Source organism: Syngnathoides biaculeatus, chromosome 15 (genome assembly GCF_019802595.1).
Source record: "Syngnathoides biaculeatus isolate LvHL_M chromosome 15, ASM1980259v1, whole genome shotgun sequence".
Lineage (NCBI taxonomy): Eukaryota > Metazoa > Chordata > Actinopteri > Syngnathiformes > Syngnathidae > Syngnathoides > Syngnathoides biaculeatus.
This window is the reverse complement of record NC_084654.1, coordinates 23,544,916-23,564,818: the sequence shown is the minus strand read 5'-3', so window position 1 is coordinate 23,564,818 and position 19,903 is coordinate 23,544,916. Positions and strand designations below refer to the sequence as shown.

The following is a 19,903-nucleotide window of genomic DNA, read 5'->3' as shown; positions in this document are numbered from 1 at the left end:
ACGCGTACGTGAATTGAACCGACGAACGACATCGCCATGCTTCCTATTTGCGGCATTCGCGCCAACTTCTCTCATTCCTGTCTCGGTATTCGCCTTGAAACACGTGTTGATGAGAAAAAAAAAAAAAAAAAGAAACACTGCCAGTAGCTATGACACCAACATATCTAGTACGGATCAGGTGGGAGGACGCGTTTGGCGGACCCCCCCCCCCCCAAAAAAAAAAAAAAAAACATTCCGAACTCGTGAATTTGAAGTTGTCGAATTATTACAGCTTGCCAAGTAAATCCTTGCCTGAAACTATTGCTACTGTTGGGACTCCCTGAGCAGTTTTCTTCGATTTTCAGATATTTTGGAGACGCATCCAGTTCTTGGTGCTGTATTTTCTCCGCTTGACGTCGTCGCTGTCTTCTGTGGTCCATTTGATGCCTCGGAAATTCTTTTGTTCCTCTTTCCCCTGACCGCTAGCTTTGAAAATGTGATCCTTCAGATCTCGTGGAAGCTCTCTGCAGACCGCGGCCTGTGGTGTAGGACGCGATTACAAAAATGTCACCTGAAGCCTTAAAACATCTGAACTTCACTTGAGGTTATCAGAGCATGCTGATTGCTACTTAACGTGACAAAAACTAAATTTGTCAGTCCTGAACAATGCTACATCCCAGTTATGAGGATGTGCACTCTTGACAGTGAGCGGGATGGCGCTACTGTAGGCTTGCACTCGCGCAAATTCATTTATTCATCATATGTGAAGTTATTTTCCCAGATATGTCAACCTTAGTTTCAGGACCAGTCCTCCGAATTGCCAATAGACACGTCATAGAGACTAACCCAGGGTGTATTGCCACTCGTTGGCTGGCCTCGTCTCCAGCTCAGCCAGAAGCCCAACATGGAAAAAGCCGGTATTGGACTAGGATCCCGCTCGTGTAATTCCGCATCCGAGGACGCATTCTCACGCAACACGAGCAGTGAAAAGACTCCCGGCTCGCCGCGGCACGCGCTCCGGTTCGCGTTTGTCCTCGACTCCGAAGACGAAGAGCCGAGGTTAATCCCCGTCAACGCTCTGTCAGGGAGTCGGGACAAAAAGAAACGAAGGTGGAAGGGCCTAACGCCGGAAAGCCAGAAGCAGCCTCTCGAGATTGTAAGTGTCACTCACTTGACATTGTGAGAGTTGGCAGGTAAAGTCACCGCCGAGGCCCACCCAGAGCAACACCCCCGCCTGGTGGACTAAAAGGGGAATGCAGTTTGTCTGACATTAGCCAGGAGAAGCTAACAGAGCTCCGCTTCCCCTTGGTGGACGAAAAGAGGAATGCAGTTAGCTCCGACCTGAGCCAGATTGGAGGCTGGAAAGAGCAGTGGGAGGCCTTCGGAGGGGATTTATAACCACCTCGGAAAATTTGACCGCTTCAAGAAAGTCGGTGATACGACGTGTACTTCACAACAAGCAAAACTTCGGCACTTGAGTCAAATAATTCTGGATCCGTCTTCAAGGTATTTACTGCCATTCAGATTTTCTTTTTTAGTCTTGACAGTAAACTACATTTAAAGCTCCATTAGCTTCGTGCTAACATCATGGAATGCCGCCACATTGTTGTTCCGGTTTCCCTCAGAGGGCTGTTATGACTTTTCCTTTCGGCTTGTCCCGTTAGGGGTCGCCACAGCGTGTCATCTTTTTCCCATCTAAGCCTATCTCGTGCATCTTCCTCTCGAACACCCACGTGACTGTGGACCAAAAATATTTAATCTCATCTTTACATCATGAATTCATAAAGTAGTTTTGGAATCGGAAATATAGGGTAATGCGTTTTTCAACTTTTTACATTTGGTTACACAAAAATGCTTGCAATATCCCAACTTCATCATTTATGAAATATGACAATTTGAAATTTTAGTCCAGATTGTTACAAGAATCATGGAAATTGACACTAGATTTGGCTGCACGGGCCGGATTTGGCCCCCGGGCCTTGAGTTTGACATCTTTGGAATACACCATTGAGTGGCTAACATTGCATAGTAACCTTTAAGAAAACATGCGGAACGACCAAAATAATCAAAAATCGATCAATATTCCACCTTACTAAGTCAGTGTAGATTGTATTGTGCTGCCCTCTCGAAGTAATTAAACTTATTTGCATCCTTTTAACATCATTACACTCTTAATAGAATATTTGGAGAGCTATTTTTTCCCCTCATTGTTTTTGCGTGGATAGATTTAAGGGCTCGCCTTTGATTTCAATGGGTAAAAATGATTTCAGGCTATGAATTTCAATGTACAAGCCCTATCGTGGAACAAATTAAGATCTTATCTGTAGGCGCTGCTGTAATGCTAACTTTTAACATCAGGCTGTCGATTTGCAGGCAACGGACAGATTAGCTCGACCTCACACGGCAACAAAACTTCAAATCCACAAGCATCACAAAGCAAAACAAAGCAAGTGAAACTACGAAAGAGTGAATGTAGACTGTTGGGAATAAATAGTTCACAGATTTCAATTTAAATTGTAAATGGAGACCACTGCAGGGCAATGCAGTCTCCAAGGTCACACAGTAAAAAAAAAAAAAATAAATAAGATAAGTTGGAAATGCACCAAGACTCCAAAATAAAAGTAGTAAAATGTGATGGCAGAAAATGTTACAAGATGTTAACCGGGCATCAGCGCCACAGGAAAGGAGGGAGGGACAGAAAACAAATGAGGCCGGATGAAAGAAAGAACTAAGTAAAGATTTATTGAAGGCCGCAGAAGATGTAAAGAGGCAAGAACAAGATGGTGGAAGGAGAGCGCGGGGGGGGGGGGGGGGCATATACAGACACGTGTTTTCATCCCAGTTTTAATGTCTTTGTTACAAAGTGTTGTTTATAAAGCTCCCGGACGAGGGGTTAGCCTTTTTTTTTTTTTTTTTTTTTAATAGTCTTGTACTGTCTTATCAAAATATACATGTTTTGAAACATAAACCCAAATGATTGTGGTACAAAAACATGAATATATACAACCGTCAGCCCTGCGTCATACAACAACCCCCCCCACACCCCGTATAAAAAGGAGAAACGTAAAAAGCTTTTCACAAACGAGAAAAAGGCGCGAATCGACAACGTTCTAAAGTTCTCGCTTTGCAACGCGGGCGGGGGGAACGCAAGTATACCCGATACAGTATCGACTTTCTACCCAACATGCTGTGCGGCGAAGGCACGTCCGAGGGAAGGCGAATGAGGCCTTGGGTTAACGTGGGGGGGGAGAAGACAAGGGGAAACAATCTTATAGGCGTGGAAAATAAGAGAAAACTCGAACTGGTGTCGAATAGAAGGGAAAATCTAAATGTGCACGGAATACAAGTGGGGGGGGGGGGGGAAGCTAACGTGTGGAATTGAGGGGAGAGGGGGGGGGGGGGGGGACAATTGCGTGGACGAGAAGAAATCGCAAAACTACAAAACCGCAGTGTGTAGAAGGTACTTTGGTCCTCAACAACAAGAACAACCGTCTGGAGCTACATTTGTTGACCCATGCATAATCTTGTACAAAAATAGACAACACACGAGCACGCACTAAAAAAAAAAAACGTGAGTGAATGTGTGTGCGCGCACGCATCTGGTTCGGGATTATGCAGTGGTCAAAAGCTTGTGGAGAACCAGCGTTGGAGGCACTCTGGGAATGTGACGTTTTTAAGACTTTTGGATTACGTGCGAAAATATGTATTAAAGACCCTGACTGTGGAAAGTCACCAAAAGGTGGGGGGGGGGGGTGTCCTCTCACAGGTACAGTTACCCGCGTTTGGTGGTCGAACTGAAAGTTAGCAGTCAGGTGAATGGGGAGGAAACTACCACCACCAACTACAACAAAAAAATAGAAAACACCTGACGAGAAAGACGTAAACTACAGTAATAAAAACAAAAAATGTCTGGAACAGGAAGTGATTGGGCCGAAAGGAAGTGTGTTAAAACACTGACACCCGGCCACCACACTAGCAATTAACAAGACTTAAATGCTAAAGGAAAAAAAATGATATAGAAATGTATATGTGTCCACATAAATGAATGTAGGGTTAAATGAGCCTGCGACAACACCTACGAGCGCTACACGGCCTAGCGTTGCCTACCGGGACTTACATTCACTTTCTACATATACTGGAGAGGATATGCACACAAATCTTTACAAAAGTAAACACTTGTGTTTTTTTTTGTTTTGTTTTGTTTTTTTCCCCAAATAGAACGAGCCGCGATTTTCCCCTCAAGCCGGAGTTACACTTAAGGCAGGCGGCTGAGAAAAGTTGTTGGTGGTGGGTTTTGTTTTGTTTTTTTTTTTTTTGGGGGGGGGGGGGGGGGGGAGTAAGGCACAAAAGACTGTCAAGTCAATAAAGATGAACAGCGTGGCGTGCTACGGATAGTGGTGCAGATCCCTTGAAGCAAACAGAAATTACAAGATACTTAAAAAATGTTTTAAAAAAAGAATAAAAGAATTTAAGTATATTTCAGAGGTTGTTTGGTGGTCAAGGAGTTTGCCTCATACGGTTTCCGAATGGCCGAACGTGTGTGCGTGTGTGTTTGGGGGGAGGTGGGGTGGGGGGGCACACGTCGCTAAAGGAATGCTTGAAGTGTGTCTGCTACAGATGGCGGCGGCCATTTTAAGCAATTTGGTCTTGAAGTGACAGTTCATCAGCTGCCTCGACTTTTAAGCTCCGATGTGTCTTTGTTGCCGGTTCACTGCAGACCGGAGCTAATCTTCAGGTTCAGGTACCAAAAAAAAAAAAAAAAAAAAAAAGAAAAGCTGATCCCCCGCTTTTTATTCCCGACCGGTTGTGCTTCTACCACTAACGTATGCATCGCGTAGCTCTTAAACGGGGGCTCTTTCAAAGTAAAAGGCTTAAAACACACACAATGTGTGTGTGTGCGCGATTGCCTGAATCACTTAACTTCCATTTTGAGACCAGAGGACCTCGCCCCCAACAAAATAAACCAAGTAGGTGTTTTTCAGATGGAACATACTGGGTGTCATTTTTCCGACATATAAAATAGGATCCATGAACCAAATCCTTTTGGTACCCAAACCGAACATTTAAGAGTAGTAACTTTCTGCAATGAAACACTTGCGAAACCTGTCATTTCCACTGAGAGCGATCCGAAGAATCGGGCGCAATCAAGATGGTAAATAAGCTTCGGGACGGGGAGGGGGTGGGGTTGGGGGGACGAGGGGTCTGAAGGCACTCAGATGGTGGACTTTGAGAAGGACACTCTGAGGTGATGGTTCTCTCCCAGGTCATGGTTATGCAATTCAATCAGGCACTCGATGGCCTCCTCCACCGAACCCATCTGGATCAAGGCCATCTTGCGATCGTTTCTGTTCAGGAGGAGATGACATTAACTCCACGGCTCACTCGTAGGTAAGCCGTTGTTGTCGACTTGGGGGAACTTACTGAAAGAACTTGAAGGCTTTGACAGTGGCTCCTGAGCTGGCAAAAAGCCTCTTGAGGTCTTCCTCCACCACAGCGGGGCTGCAATTCAGATGCAGAGTTGGGAGCTTTCGCTGCTTCATTTGCAATACCCACCAAAATCACATTTCATACATACATTTTTTTTTTTTTTTGCCCTTTTTATTTTTCCTTCGGCTTGTCCCGTTAGGGGTCGCCAGAGTGTGTCAGTCGTCTTTTTCCATCTAAGCCTATCTTGTGCATCCTCCTCTCTAACACCCACTGCCCTCATGTCCTCACTCACAACATCCATCAACCTTTTCTTTGGTCTTCCTTGGTAGCTCCATCCTTACCATCCTTCTACCAATTTCCTCACTCTCTCGCCTCTGAACATGTCCAAACCATCGAAGTCTGTACTCTCTGACCTTGTCTCAAAAACGTCCAACTTTGGCTGACCGCATTTTCTAATTCTATCCAACCTGCTCACTCCATGTGAGAACCTCTCAACATCTTAATTTCTGCTACCTCCAGTTCTGCTTCCTGTTGTTTCTTCAGAGCCGCCGTCTGTAATCCGTCCATCGTGGCCAGCCTCGCGACTGTTTTATAAACTTTTCCCTGCCCCCTAGCGGAGACTCTTCTTACACACAGAACACTAGACACATTTCTTCACTTCCTTACCACACTCACCGTTGCTCTGTATTGTTGATCCCAAGTATTTGAAGTCGTCCACCCTCGCCATCTCTTCCCCCTGTAACCTCATCACTCTTCCCTCTCCGTCCCTCTCATTCACGCACATATATTCTGTTTTACTTCAGCTAATCTTCATTCCTCTCCTTTCCAGTGCGTGCCTCCAACTTTCTAGCTGTTCCTCCGCCTGGTCCCAACTTTCACTGCAGATCACAATATCATCTGCGAACATCACGGTCCAAGGGGATTCCAGTGTAACCTTGTCTGTCAGCCTACCATTACTATCACAAACAAGAAGGGCCTGAGCGCGGAACCCTGATGCACTCCCACCTCCACCTTAAATTCTTCTGACACACCTACAGCACATCTCACCGCCGTTCTGCTACCGTCATACATGTCCTGTACTACTCTAACGTATTTCTCTGCCACACCAGACTTGCGCATGCAGTACCACAGTTCCTCTCTTGGTACTCTGTCATAGGCTTTCTCTAGGTCTACAAAGATACAATGTAGCTTCTTCTGACCTTCTCGGTATTTTTACACGAGCATCCTCAAGGCAAAGAGTACATCTGTGGTACTCTTTCTAGGCAAGAAACCATACTGTTGCTTGCAGATACTTACTTCTGACTGGAGTGTAGCCTCCACTACACTTTCCCATAACTTCATTGTGTGGCTCGTGATCTTTATTCCTCCGTAGTTTCCACAGTTCTGAACATCGCCTTTGTTCTTAAAAATGGGGACTAGCACACTTTTCCTCCATTCTTCTGGCATGTTCTCTTCCGTTAGTCATCTAAAAACTATACTTAAAAAAAAAATACAAAACTCACGGTATGTTGGACAGATGCAGCGTGGCAGAAGGCGGAAAGATGTTGGAGTAGTTCTTGGATCCTGGCTTCTTGAAGCGATGCAGCGGTGAGTTGCTGTAGTCCTTGGTCAAGCCCTGGTCCTCCTGGCCTTCTCGCGGCAACTGGACTGTGGTGTGCTTGGACACGGTCACGCGGATGGCCCTGCCGTGCAGCCGCTGGCCGTTCAGGTGGCTGATGGCTAAGGCAACAAAGTGCATATCAATAAATTATAGAGTTCACTAAAATCTACAGACATATTTCCGCATACTGCAAAAAGACTTGTTGCATGACTCCGGCGTACAACAACTGATGGGATAAACACCTAAAATGTACATTATCAAAAAAATGCAAACAGTGCTGGGGCTACCTAGCTGAGCCTGGGTGCCATCCGACATTTGGATCAGAGCGTTCTCCTTCTTATTGAACAGAATCTTGACTCTCATCACGTCGCCATACACACCTGGAGGAGAGGACCACCGTATCATACGAGGTTGGGGGGGTGGAACAGAGTGTAGTTGTCAACAAGTGGCACACACACAGACAATCACAGCAGCCAACACGAGTTGGAAAAAAAAAAGAAAATAAATTCGCTATAGAATCTTCTAGCCAATGAAGGAACTTGGGCTGATTTAAGGCTGAGCTAAATTTGAGCTGGTGTGGAATCAAGACTAACCCTAAATATGGAGCCTTTGGTTAAGAAAGGACAGTTGTAGAGTTAAAAAAAAAAAAAAGTTATGCTTGGAGGGGGCAGATTCAAAGGGGAAAAGGAAATAGTAAGTTTAAGGTTTTAACTGCTTTAGCGTGATGTTGATTTGAGTCAAAATGGGAATCTAGTTTAAAAAATACTTATAAAACATCATGCAGGGGCATAACTACACATGCATAAGCCAACACTAAAGGAACTATAGAAGAAATCTTCCCAGGGGTCTTTCATATAAAAAAAATTATGATTTTTTTTTAATGCTGCAGCATTTGATTTTTTGTTGCGATGGAATAAAAAAAAAATGCTTGTAATCACAAAAATATAGAAACCGCTAACAGAATCAGCTTGTCTTTGAAGAAGCTGCCACACAGAGTTTCACTGAGAGTGATTATTTTTTTCAAGTTGAGAATAGATTTTAAAGCACAACAAAAATGAAATGCTGCAGATCTGAGTGGCACTCTCAGCCTCCTCCTCTCTCAAAACCCAAACCAGATCTTTCTCTCTCTCACTCACACACACACACAAACACACAAATTACACACACCCCTCCCATGGCTGATGAGAAGCCATCAGTGATTTAAAAATAATTTTAAAAAAATTGTTTTGTTTTTTTTTTAAAGCCAAAATAACGATACGAGACATGCCCACCTTGCCAGGTAACAGTAGTAATAAAATAAAGAAGATGAAAGGATGATAACGTACCGAAAAGAATAAAGAGGCAGTTTGGCGTAACGCTCTTTAGAGACAGCAGGGGGAGCAGCAGGGCCGATAGGGTGGGAGAGGGTGGGGGGGGGTCGGGGGGGAAGGGTACAAGGTAAAAGAGGCGAGGAGTGGAGGACAGTGGAGTCGGGACATGTCCGCAGGCCACAGGCAGCGAGGTCCACAGGAAGGCCACAGTACCATGGTGGAAGGAGAGAATGGAGAGAGGCAGAGGAAAAGAGGAGGGGGGGGGGTTGGGGGGAGGGATTTCAATGTGGTGGTGATGAAGGAGGAGGAGTGAATGTGGGCATTATGGACAAAAATAAGTTGTTCGTGGTGTGTGTGTGTGTGTGGGGGTGATTGGAGAGCCAATGATGTATTATTGGGGGGGGGGGGGGGTGTGCCATCCAATTTTAATGGGGTCGGCCAGGGGAGGCAGAGGGGAGGAAAAACGGGAGGACAGTGGGAGTATTTGGTCATGGGGCGTGCAGTGAGTTGGCAAGAGTACAGATGGGGCAGGTTTGGGTGGGTGGGGTGGGGGGTAGAGGAGAGAGAAAAGAAGTAAAAAAAAAAAAAAAAAAAAAAGGTCAGTATACACAAAGAAATGTAGTGCTTCAGACAGTAGAACTGGCTAAATTAAAATGCACTGTCACTATGGGGAACACTAGGAGAAAAAGAAGAGAAAAAAGATTAACAATGAAATACAGAAAAAGGCAGAGACAATATGTACTTTTAAATATATCACACTGACGAATGACTGAGTTACATGGTGTATTTAGCTGTGTAAACATAAAAATCTCAAGAATCATGTTATCTTTTCTATGCAATGACTAATCCGGAACAATAAACGGATTGCTAATAATACACGACACAAAGATGTATATTTAACTAGTGAAAAGTAATATTGTCTCTCCAAACAACTCAAGAATGATTTACACTTATGGACAAAAAAAAATGAAGATATGGAATGGTAAGTTGTTTTTTTTTCCCCCTCTTTAACAAAAGAAGTTAGTGTAATTGAATAAACTTAAAATTCATAGTGAGCAAAAGTAGCAGGTCAGAAATGCAGCAGGCTTGGTCAAACAAACGAGAAAACCTGAAAGAGAATTTGCGTTCAAATCAAATTTTTGGAAATTATCTCCAAAGAAAGTGAAGGCTGCGAGCCAGCTAGTTTGAGCACATCCGTGTCGGGGGAGTGGGGCGGGGGGGGGGGAGCGAGCAGCCTGTGATACTAAGACTTCGCGGCCTCCCACGCCCCTCACAAGGCCTCGTGAGTGTGTACTGACCTCCGGGTTCAGATTGCTGACCAACAGGACGTTGTGTCCGCCGGCGGCGGCGAGCCCGGCCAGGCTGAGGCGACTGGCGGCGGCCGCTGCCGCCGCCATGCCGCCGTGCCCGACGCCCAGGGACGCCAGGGCGCTGGGGATGCCGGGCATTGCAAGACCTAGCGAGGAACAAACGTTGAGATTTGCAACTTCGCTAAAAAAAAAAAAAAAAAAAAAAAAGACGACAAACAGAAGACATTGAATCGAGGCTGCACTGACCTGCTTGCTGGAAGGCAAAGGTTGGTGGGAATGCATGAGCGCCTCCGTATGGAGAGGCTGATATTATACCTGGAGCAGCTGTTAAAACAAAATAAAATAAAGTGGGGGGGGGGGGAGTCCCCCCCCCAATCTCCATTCATGATAACCGGTAAACTATAAGTACATCTTACAGGGTTCCTACACATTATACACTATCAATCAATCCAGGTCAAAACTGAACTTTACCATCATTGGTTATTTTCCCCCCATCAAAAATATTACAAATTCAAATTGATTTTAAAAAGGGTGGTCAATAAAGGTGGAAAAAGGTTTGAAATTATTTCTTGGTTTTTGGTCTCCAAAACCTGACGTCAACAGGGGTATGTAGACTTCCTGTATCCTTGTATTTTGAAAAATATTTCAAAATGAAATACTTTTCCGTACTTGCACCCTTAACATTTATTTGCGTCTCCTCACCAAAAGCGGCAGTCGCCATGGTCTGGTGGTCCAAAGTGGGCTGAGCGTCGGCGGTGGGCAGATCCAGGCGAGTGTAGTCTCTGCTCTTGTCGTTATTGTACTTGACGTTGAGGTTTGTGAGCTTGGAGAAGCTGATTCTTAGGGTGCAGCACGCATTGTAGATGTTCTGCCCGTCCAGACACTGAGTTATAAGTAAATTAATGTTAACTATAATCGGATTGCCATGCGTCCTGTTATGATAGATGTGTCCTTCCGATTTCTTGATGAACAGCAAAACTGACCTAAGGGCTATTTTGTAGTTTTATTTATTTATTTTACTTTGCAGGGTTGTGACATTTGGTACTAAAATAATCCCAATTTAATTTACTTTCAAAGTTGCAAAGGGGAATTTGTGCGGCCCTGGTACGACATTCAGAACAAAGAACAAACACACACCAAGACTCAATCTTTTGTATGGGTGGCAACACTTAAGAGCAGGGGTGCGCAACGTGGCGATCGCGTGACGGCGAGAACCCCCCCCACCCCCCCATAAAAAAAAAAAAAACAAAACAAAACAAAACACAGCCTATCATCTATTTTCTCGCTTAATGTGTCCAATAAGTCGATAAAAGCGTGTCCAAGCAAGCTGGCCTTCAATTTACAGCCTCTTTTTTGCTTGTGAGAGAATGGCTGATTGAAAAGTAGATCTCAGGGTTAAAAAAAGTCAGAGCACCCCTGGCTTCGAGGGTTATTTATGACTCTTCTGCCACCTCGTGTCCTTCCTGTCACCATACATTGCTGGCACAGCTGACACAAAAATAATTTTTAGACCAATTTAAGTCAAATTGGATAATTTCCCGTGGCAGAGCTGATCATCTCTCACAGCAAAGTGGTTGAAAAATCACAGCTCTAAATGCGACAAACTTCCACCTTGTTGTACAAAATCTTACTTTGGCGCTGTGAGCCATCATGGCGTCGGCATACTGGATGAGAGCCTGGAACTGGTTGTTCTTTGTGAACGTGATGATCTTCAGCACTGTGCCAAATTTGGAAAATATCTGCGGGAAACAAGGGTATGTGTATATAAAATGCAGGTATGTTTCATAAATGGGAAAGTGACAATGGCGGCGACCTTTGTACCTGGTGCAACACGTCCAGAGTGACCGGGTAGAACAGGTTCTCCACGATGACTCTGAGAACGGGGCTTTGAGCGGCACCGCCGGCAAGGCTGCTTGCGTCGGCCGCGATCGCCATGCCGGTGATCCCGCCGCCGCCGTGCAAAGCGTTGACCGCCTGCAGAGCGGCCTGGGCGCGCTAGCGACGAGGCAAAACAGAGACATTTCATAGCACGTAATGAACGCAAAATTCAGGCTAAAGCAGAACCGTTAGGCATCAGTGTGTTCCCCACCACTTGGTTGGGGGAGTTGTCAGTCTTCAGCTCTTTGTGGGTGGAGTACTGCATGTAAATGGGGTGGTTCCTGATGACGGGGGTCACCGACAAGTAGTAGCTCACCATGGTCTGAGCGCACTCTTCACTGTTAAGCTCCAGGAACGCCTGCGGGGCGCAACAGTGGCACAATTCAATCTCTCACAAAAGTACCGTTTATATATCAGGGTGGGGGGAAAAAAACAGGCTCAACATCAAACATCACAATTGCTACAAAAGGGAAATAACATGAGATGAACATGCTCATTAATATTTACCCGCCGGATACAGCTTTCATCGTTTTAAATCAAGACCAAGTGTGACGCGACGATTGAACCGACATTTCCCCCCCCCCACCACTCGGCCCGTACCTGGTTTTTCCCTTTCAGCATCAGCAGATTGGTGACTTTCCCAAACGGCAAACCGAGCCCGATGACCTCAGCCTCGTTTATGTCGCTGGGCAGCTTGCGTAGGTGAACCACGCGTGACGGAACACCGGGACTGCGGACATCACCCTTGAATTTTTTGCTGTCGTTGCCATTGGCTGCGAAGGGGGGTGGGGGGAGAAGAACAGAGACAGATACAATCAGGGGAGTGAAAAGGAGTCTCTCGGCCTTCCTGAATAATGGATCGGTCGCCGTGGAAACATACAACAAGCGCTGGCTGAAATGAGAGCAGGCAAATTAAAAAAAAAAAACAAAACCAAAAAAAAAAAACCTTCCATGGCAACCCCTTACCTGAGTTCATGATATAGGGCCCGTTGGATAAGCAGGAAGAAAAGAGCTCGTCAGATCCTCTCTGTGGGGGGGGGGGGGGAAACAACAACAAAAAGCTCACTTTAATGTGGCGAGCAATAAGAGAACAGGAGGGCAGGTGGCGTGCACGGCTCTCGAGTTACTCGACCATTGTGTGCCGAGGTAAGACGGTAAGGAGTCTTGAAAACACCCTTTAGAAAAAGAAACCCGAAACCCATACCAACAGGTAACGATGAGACGACCCGTCTTATCGTTGGATACAAAGGGCCCAAATCTCCTGTAACTTTTTTTTATTTTAAACCACCCGGGATCAAACCCTTTTCATTTATGCAGATTCTCTAATCCGCACTTCTGTGCGTGTTGGTAATGACGATGAGATGAACTCATTTAGTTAGGACATCTGGACAAAAAAAAAAAATTGCGACCTTTTCAAAGTAAAATACGCCTTAATCCCTTGAAAAAGAACTTTTTTTCTTTTCATAAACAGCTATCTATAGCTGTGCTATAGCACAGGATGACCAAACACGGCCAATACGCGCGGTTGTCTTGCATCTTTGTTGCGGGGTCCTCTCAAATTCACAGACAAGCGCGCGAGAATCTTGCTTCGTGCTTGGCAATTCACAGTAAAATTATGGTACTGTTATCAACTTATTCACGTTCCCAGGTGTGTTCAAGTGAAAAAATATCTATTTCATCATCTCCACTAAATCAGAAAAATTATGCCCAAGATCACAAAGTCAATTTATGTGTATGCCAACTCCATGAAGGAAAAAAAAAAAAAAAAAAAAAAAAAAAAATGAACATGGGACTTCAAAAACTTGTCAGCTTTCTCAACGTTTCCTGAAATATTAGTACCGTAATTTTTGGCCTGTAAGGCGCGACTTTTTTGACACGCGTTCAACCCTGCGACTTATGTGGTGATGCAGCTAACTTGGGCATTTTTTTCCCTAACGGCTGCAAGGGGGGGCTCGACCGGAAAAGCTAAGAGTGAGACAAGTGTCTTAGTGACTTTCACCGGTATGTTTTTTTTTTTTAATTTTTTAAATAAACCCTTTTAGTGCTGCGCTAGCGCGGTGCTAGCGTGTTGCTGCCGTGTCTCAGTGATTCTATACCGTTATGGGTTTTTAATTCTTTAACCGGCCATGTTAGCACTGTCCTAGCGTGTTGCTGCTGTGTTACTGCCGTGTCTGAGATATTTACCGCGTTTACCGTTTTTTTTTTTTTTTAAACTGGCCCTGTTAGCACTGCACTAGCGTATTTCTGCTGTGTTACTGCCGCATCTCAGCAATTTAGGTATGTTTTCATTTTTTTTTTTAACCGGCTGTTAGTGCTGTGCTACAGTGTTGCTACTGTGTTTGCTGTCGCGGCTGTTTAAAAAAAAAAAAAAAACAGCCCTGTTTGTGCTACCGAGTTGTTGCTATGTTACACTAAGATAAGGTTTTAAAACTTGGAAAACTCTTGGAAAACTAAATATCACGTGTTTCAAGTGGGTACTTGCAGCTTTTCCACAGGTGCGGCTTATGCATGTACCAAATGCTATTTCCTTTTCAAATGTACTGGGTGAGGCTCATCATCCAGTGCGCTCGGTAGGCCGGGAATTATGGCAATAAAACGTGCTGTAAACTGACTGACAATTGTTTCACCTTGCTAGGGCAGCTCAAATTACTACAGCCTCAGAAGTGCACGTGGAAACACGCTTAAATTGATACCGCAGAAGGTCAAATCCAAACACCCAGACTTTAGGGATGCTCCGCGCCGAGCGGGTACCTGCAATGAAGGCGCTGTAACAACAGACTTATTAATATGTTCCTACAATATGCACAGCCAGAAAAGCACGCAGCAAGTACACTTTGCATAGCAGGTCTGCATACTTCAGTTTACGACAGTTTAAAAGGAAAATTCCGGTGGTTTGGAGTAACAATGAGCGGCGTAGCCGTGATCTCGCTCCCCGCCGCTCATCAGACTCCGGGTCATTCCACCCGAAGAACCATCCGAATATTCAACATTATTTACAGCCACAGGTTCAAAATCTGTATGGAAGCATTCCTCCGTCTTCCCGATTAACCGATACTGCCATTTCTTCATCAGATGAGGATGAATCCGTGAAATCGGCGCTGGGCATAATGGTGTCCCACGTAATCGAGCGTTTGTAACGGCCCGTAACAAGTCACATCCGCGCACTTAGGTCATGTGATTCGCGAAAATGGCGGCGCACCGGAAAAATTCGTAATTGTTGCTAAAAATCTCCTCAAAACACTATTAAATGAGAGATGACTTAACGTCACGTGCATATTGCATGATCTATTTGATACATTGTTATTCCAAACCACCAGAATTTTCCTAAAAGTTAACATGTGGCAGCATAGGAATGCGTGATCATATTTGGCACAGCGCATGTTCAGTTAGCGCCGTACAAACGGTTTTTCATTATCTTTATGTATACTAATGGCCCAGAAGTTTTCATACATTCAAACACTGAAACTACAAACCAAGAATTCAGGTTTGGTCTACAAGGTAAGAATAGAGACCCGCCGTAAACCGCTAAGCCCGCGGCGTTTTCGCTCGGCGTCGGCAGCACTGTTGGCGCCTTTAAAAGTCAATAGTTCAGACTTTGCAAAAGGTAACCTGCCGCTCAAGGCTCTCAAACCAGGTAGACGATGAATAGAAACATAATGGCGCCATCTGGACTGGAAAGACGGCGGCATCCCCACCCAGCCCCCATTCGGTGTTGTTCACGTGGCCCCGGCGATAATGAAGTACAGCAGTCACAAGAAGTGGCTCAGTGGACTAAGCTCCACAACGGGGGCCCACAATGAATGAAGGTCCTGTTCCGGATGAGACTGGGGGCATTGTTATGTGGCAGAGCATAAACATATGGAACCCCTTAGGACTTGCAGAGATTGAGAGGAGGCGCGGTTGGTTGGAAAGGCAACTGGTCCTGCAGGTTGGGGAGGATTCTTTTTAAAGGCTCGGGATCCAAACCAAGCCTTCGCTTTGCACAAGGTGCGAGATTTCCAGACACCCGATGCCTCCGCGATGAACAAACATCAAATTGTGCACTCTCACGTTGCTCGTACCTGACCTTTGCCGTGAAAATGTACAAAAATAAAAGGAGAAGAAGTTGGGCCTGGGTACATATGCTGTGTTCTTTGGCCCAAGTCATTTTTCCCAACACCAACCAACACTTTGACCCTTATGCCCAGCGGTAAACTGACTACTTTTAAACTTTTTAATCGCTATGAATTGTGGACATAAAATGCACATTCTCAGATTGCTATCATGAGATTAGTCAAATTGAACAATTTTGAAGTCCCAATTCAATAATTCTTTCAATATGAAACCTACACTTAGTCGAAATGTATAAGTATAACGGAAATGGCTCAAAGTCCATATCACCCATTCGTGGGCAGCGTCCCATTTTTGGGACATCATAATTTTCACACATTGTATCCTTCTGTATATCAAGACATTTATGTATTTTAATCTGATTCTGGTTTTTGGGACGATCTAAGAAAACCCAAGTACCCTCTCGTGGGCAGCGTCCCATTTTTGGGACGAGATTATAAATTAGTAAAGTTATAATTTAACTTAACCATAAACAAAAAAGATTTGTGTTATTTACTTGATTGTGGCCCGTTAGGAGACTTTTATCTCAACAAAAGGTAAAAAATTGCCATCCTGGGTTAAAAATAAGAAATTGAGATCAACAATTTCTGACAACTTTTGGATAATTAAACAATTCCAGGCCAATTTGATGTAAAAATATCATTGTGGGGCCTGAAAACATAACAGGAGGGTTCATAATGAGATGAATAATTTCAATTAGGGTTTTCCCCCCACCCCCCACACGACAATTTTTAAAATGAGTCATGCCGTGGATCAAATTGACAAGAAACATTATTGTTATCCCTGATAACAGAAAAGGGTGGTTATTTTTATGACTTAATATTTTGGCCTAACCATTCAAAGTAGCGCAAAAAGATAGTTGATATCAAAATACTGCAGCTTGGTCATGAGAAACGGGAGGACGTGGCTCCAGGATGACTGGTTGCGGGAAGACGACGTCACATCACTCGACAGAAGGGAGGGGGGGAAAAAAAATGAAAACAGGAAAGAGCGGCAGCAAGAGCAGGCTCCTCGCTCGCAGTTAACTCCCTCTTTGAGACTTGATGATTACATGCTTCATGTTAGTTTCTCTCCTGCTCCTCCTCTACTTCCTCCTTCTAATTTTAGCCACGGAGCTGGTAAGATACAATATGAATGGCTTTAAAAGAAAAAGTAAAGTATTTTCGAAGGATTATTGCACAAAATGAGCACGCACTCGCCGGCGAGATTCTTCAACCCACTGAGTCGACGTCTGAACGGTCACCCCGAGTTCACTGTGACCCACGATTGGCTCACTTCCCCGAACATGTTGTGCAGTTTCCTCTCGAAACGGAACAGAGAAAGTCGTTTTGACTGTTGTCAACGTTGAGCTCGGTTTTCGCTAGGCGCTGCAAACAAGGCTCATTTGGACTTGGGAGGAAGACGGTAAAACGAGGGGGAAGGCACAGGTATGCGCGTTTTTTTTTTCCCCGTCCCCATCATCTGCCAGTGAATTGAATGGGGCGGGAGCGGGTTGGGGGTGGGTTATGGGTGTCTCACCAGGGGGGGGGCTCTGGAATGCGACCGCGGAATTCCAGACGCTCTGGCCCAGACGAATAATTACAAAGATTCCAGCAAGGCAGGACGCCGTCACTGCGCATCCACTCGCATATTATTAAACGAGGCGTACGTCGACGCGTCTTAAAAGATTTCAAACGGGCGCAGTTTCGCCCAACAGTCGGGCTATGTTGAAAAACAGGCTCGACGGGAACGGATCGTGGGTGCGGTTTGTCCCCCGTGGAGGGTGTGTACCTGACGACTTGTTCAAACAAGACGCGCAGACCTTTGGAACTGCGAAACTATGGCCGCCAAGTTGCCTCGGGTCGGGCCAGCGACGCGTTTGTCCCCCCTCGGGCGCTGTTACCAAGCAGCTCGGCGGACGAGAACGCAAAGCTGGCAAAACCCTGACGGAACAATAACCGTTTGCGACGTAGACTTTTGCACACCCAAACACGGATTGTGTCGCTTTATGTCCATTATACTTATAAGATTAAACAGGATGAGAATTTCAGGTTCAGCGATTATTTTTTGACGGTACACAATACTTTCAAGTAGCGGGCGGGAGGGAGTCAAACGTGTCTCAGGAACACGCAAGATAAACAGGAAGCCTCCGTTTCAAATAGCTGAGCAGTCGACAGGGGAACTGATGCACGTCGTCAAAAACGACTGGCATCATTTTTGCAAATACGACCGCAACAGAAAGGCTTGAGACAGCACTTTTGTAATTATAGAGGGAGGGGGGGGACGGCGCTTGAGTACACGAGACATGGCTTTTTCCTAGAGTCGGTGCTTCATGTTTACGACAGTTGAAAAAAGTACAAGTAAACAAGCGTCATATCTGTCAGGCGCAAGTGCATCTATCCTTTATTCGGATCGCGCCCTCTGTAGTTCCACACGCAAGACAAAAAGACAGGTGATAAAAATAAATCCCTCCCACCCCCGAAAAGCAATTATCTGACCTGGCCTCGCAGGTCCAATGTGCAAAAGTAGTTACGGTAAAAAAAAAAAAAAAGGCAGTTGAGTCAAGAGCATTTGTGAAGTAAATTGATGCTTACCTTCGTGCCAACTGATATGTCATGGACACTGCTGAGGAAAGGCAAAATACAAGCGTTATCAGCTAGAAATTGACACAAAATTGGAGATTTAAAAAAAAAAAACATTTTTAAACAGGGAGGAGAGAAATACAAATTTCCTTACTCGATTTCAGGGACGTAGCCGGATCCCAGAGGGTACAAGTCAGCGTCTAGGCGGCTGCAAGGTTGGATGGTCACAAGAAAATAGAGCAAACTTTAGATCAGATCGTGAACATCTCGCGAAAAGACACAACCGACGGCGGCGAAGGGAGCGCATTCTGGGTCCGCTAAACACGGAAGCCATTGTCGAATTCAGGTGAATGAAGAACAAGCAGGAAGGAGAGGGGGGTGGGTATAAATACAGTAGTAATAATGATAATAATAAAATATAACGAGTGGATGCAGCGGTGGCTTTGAAGCACCTCTCGACTCCCGACGCCACGCCATAAAGTCGCCTTACTGTGCTTTGATATGGCCTCCCACCCCCTCCCCGGAACGCTTGGGAGGAAATGAAAAAAAAAAAAAAAAGTCCCTGGGATTCAATCAAGGCGAAATGTCGGGTGGCGAAGACATCGGTCGCTTCCAACATGGCCCTGACTCCTCGCGCACACACACACACAGACCCCCCCCCAAAAAAAAACATGAATGCGGAAATGAGACACGTTGCTTTAGCTCGACCTGCCTTGCCTGCTTCCCCAAGTTACTTCGGTCGAAAGAATGATAAAAAAAAAGAAATAAAACGCAAACAACCCAACGCGTAACTGCTCCCAAACTGTAACACGCGCTGATTCAAAGTCTTTTGTACGTGGAAAGAAACATCTTTTTTTTTTTTTTTAAACAACAACTTCACGACGGCTAGCTAACGAGCTAACTGTTGCATGTTTGGGTGACCGTCGGAAGAGGAGGAGGGGGGGAGGAAGAAGAAGAGGGAGGGAAAAAAAAAAGTAATTTTAAGTCACAACTTTCGCGAGCGAAACGCCAAAAAACGCGACGGCGAGGGCGGCCGGCGCGCCCGCGGGAGTCAGCCGCCGGGGTCGGAATCACGCGTGAAAACGGCCGTCTGGGGAAAAGCGGTTGGTTATGTTTTTTCGACTCACCCGTCCATTGCACAAGAAAAAAACTGCAGGTCTGAGGCGAAGGTAGGGCGGCACACTTGCTTGATTTTCTTACAAAATGGCTGAACGAGCGCAGGCGAGCGCTGATTAGTCCGCTCGTCGACCGGGAGCCTGAGAGGGGCGGGGCTTGCGGGCTCCCCGCGCGGCCATTGGTCGAAACGGCCGTCAGTCAGGTTCCCGAGGAGGAGGAGGGGGCGGGGCGGGAGGATGGGGGGGGGAGGAAGGCCGCGGCAAATTTCCACTCGTCGGACGAATCATTAGGTACACCAGCTCGCTTCTTTTGATTCATTTTTGATTATTTTTTCGAAAACTTGGACACTTTTCCATGTTCATTATCTACACAAAGCATCAAACTGTCTTGCTTAGCATTTGTAGGCCTTGAAGTGATCGCAGCTGTGCTACTGTTCATCAAATTTACATAAATACTTCAAACTTATCCATCCGTTTTCTTCGCCGCTTATCCTCACGGGGGTCGCGGGGAGTGCCGGAGCCGATCCCAGCTGTCAACGGGCCGGATGCGGGGTACACCCTGAACCGGTTGCCATACTTAAACTTTTTTTTACACATTACAGTATATCAATAT

The 19,903-nt window shown here is 45.5% G+C and overlaps 1 protein-coding gene across 6 annotated transcripts; it reads right to left on the bottom strand.

The window, feature by feature from the left end:
* Positions 1–4,299: 4,299 nt before the first annotated feature.
* On the bottom strand, positions 4,300–19,403 carry ptbp1a (polypyrimidine tract binding protein 1a). 6 transcript variants are annotated; one of them, XM_061843517.1, is made up of 17 exons: positions 18,729–18,809; positions 18,666–18,694; positions 18,330–18,383; positions 18,188–18,218; positions 12,471–12,531; positions 12,105–12,277; positions 11,716–11,862; positions 11,448–11,621; positions 11,258–11,365; positions 10,329–10,509; positions 9,873–9,950; positions 9,615–9,772; positions 8,332–8,365; positions 7,294–7,386; positions 6,909–7,125; positions 5,401–5,478; positions 4,300–5,324 (listed from the first exon to the last, which is right to left on the bottom strand). In XM_061843517.1, exons 1-17 carry the CDS (start codon positions 18,792–18,794, stop codon positions 5,192–5,194), a joined length of 1,815 nt encoding a protein of 604 aa, XP_061699501.1. In that variant the 5' UTR covers positions 18,795–18,809; the 3' UTR covers positions 4,300–5,191. The 6 variants fall into 6 exon arrangements, 5 of the variants coding, with proteins under 5 accessions (XP_061699501.1, XP_061699499.1, XP_061699500.1 ...); XM_061843515.1 differs by lacking the exons at positions 18,666–18,694; positions 18,729–18,809 and adding an exon at positions 19,303–19,403; XM_061843516.1 differs by lacking the exons at positions 18,666–18,694; positions 18,729–18,809 and adding an exon at positions 19,303–19,403 and having other exon boundaries at positions 18,188–18,215.
* Positions 19,404–19,903: the final 500 nt, after the last annotated feature.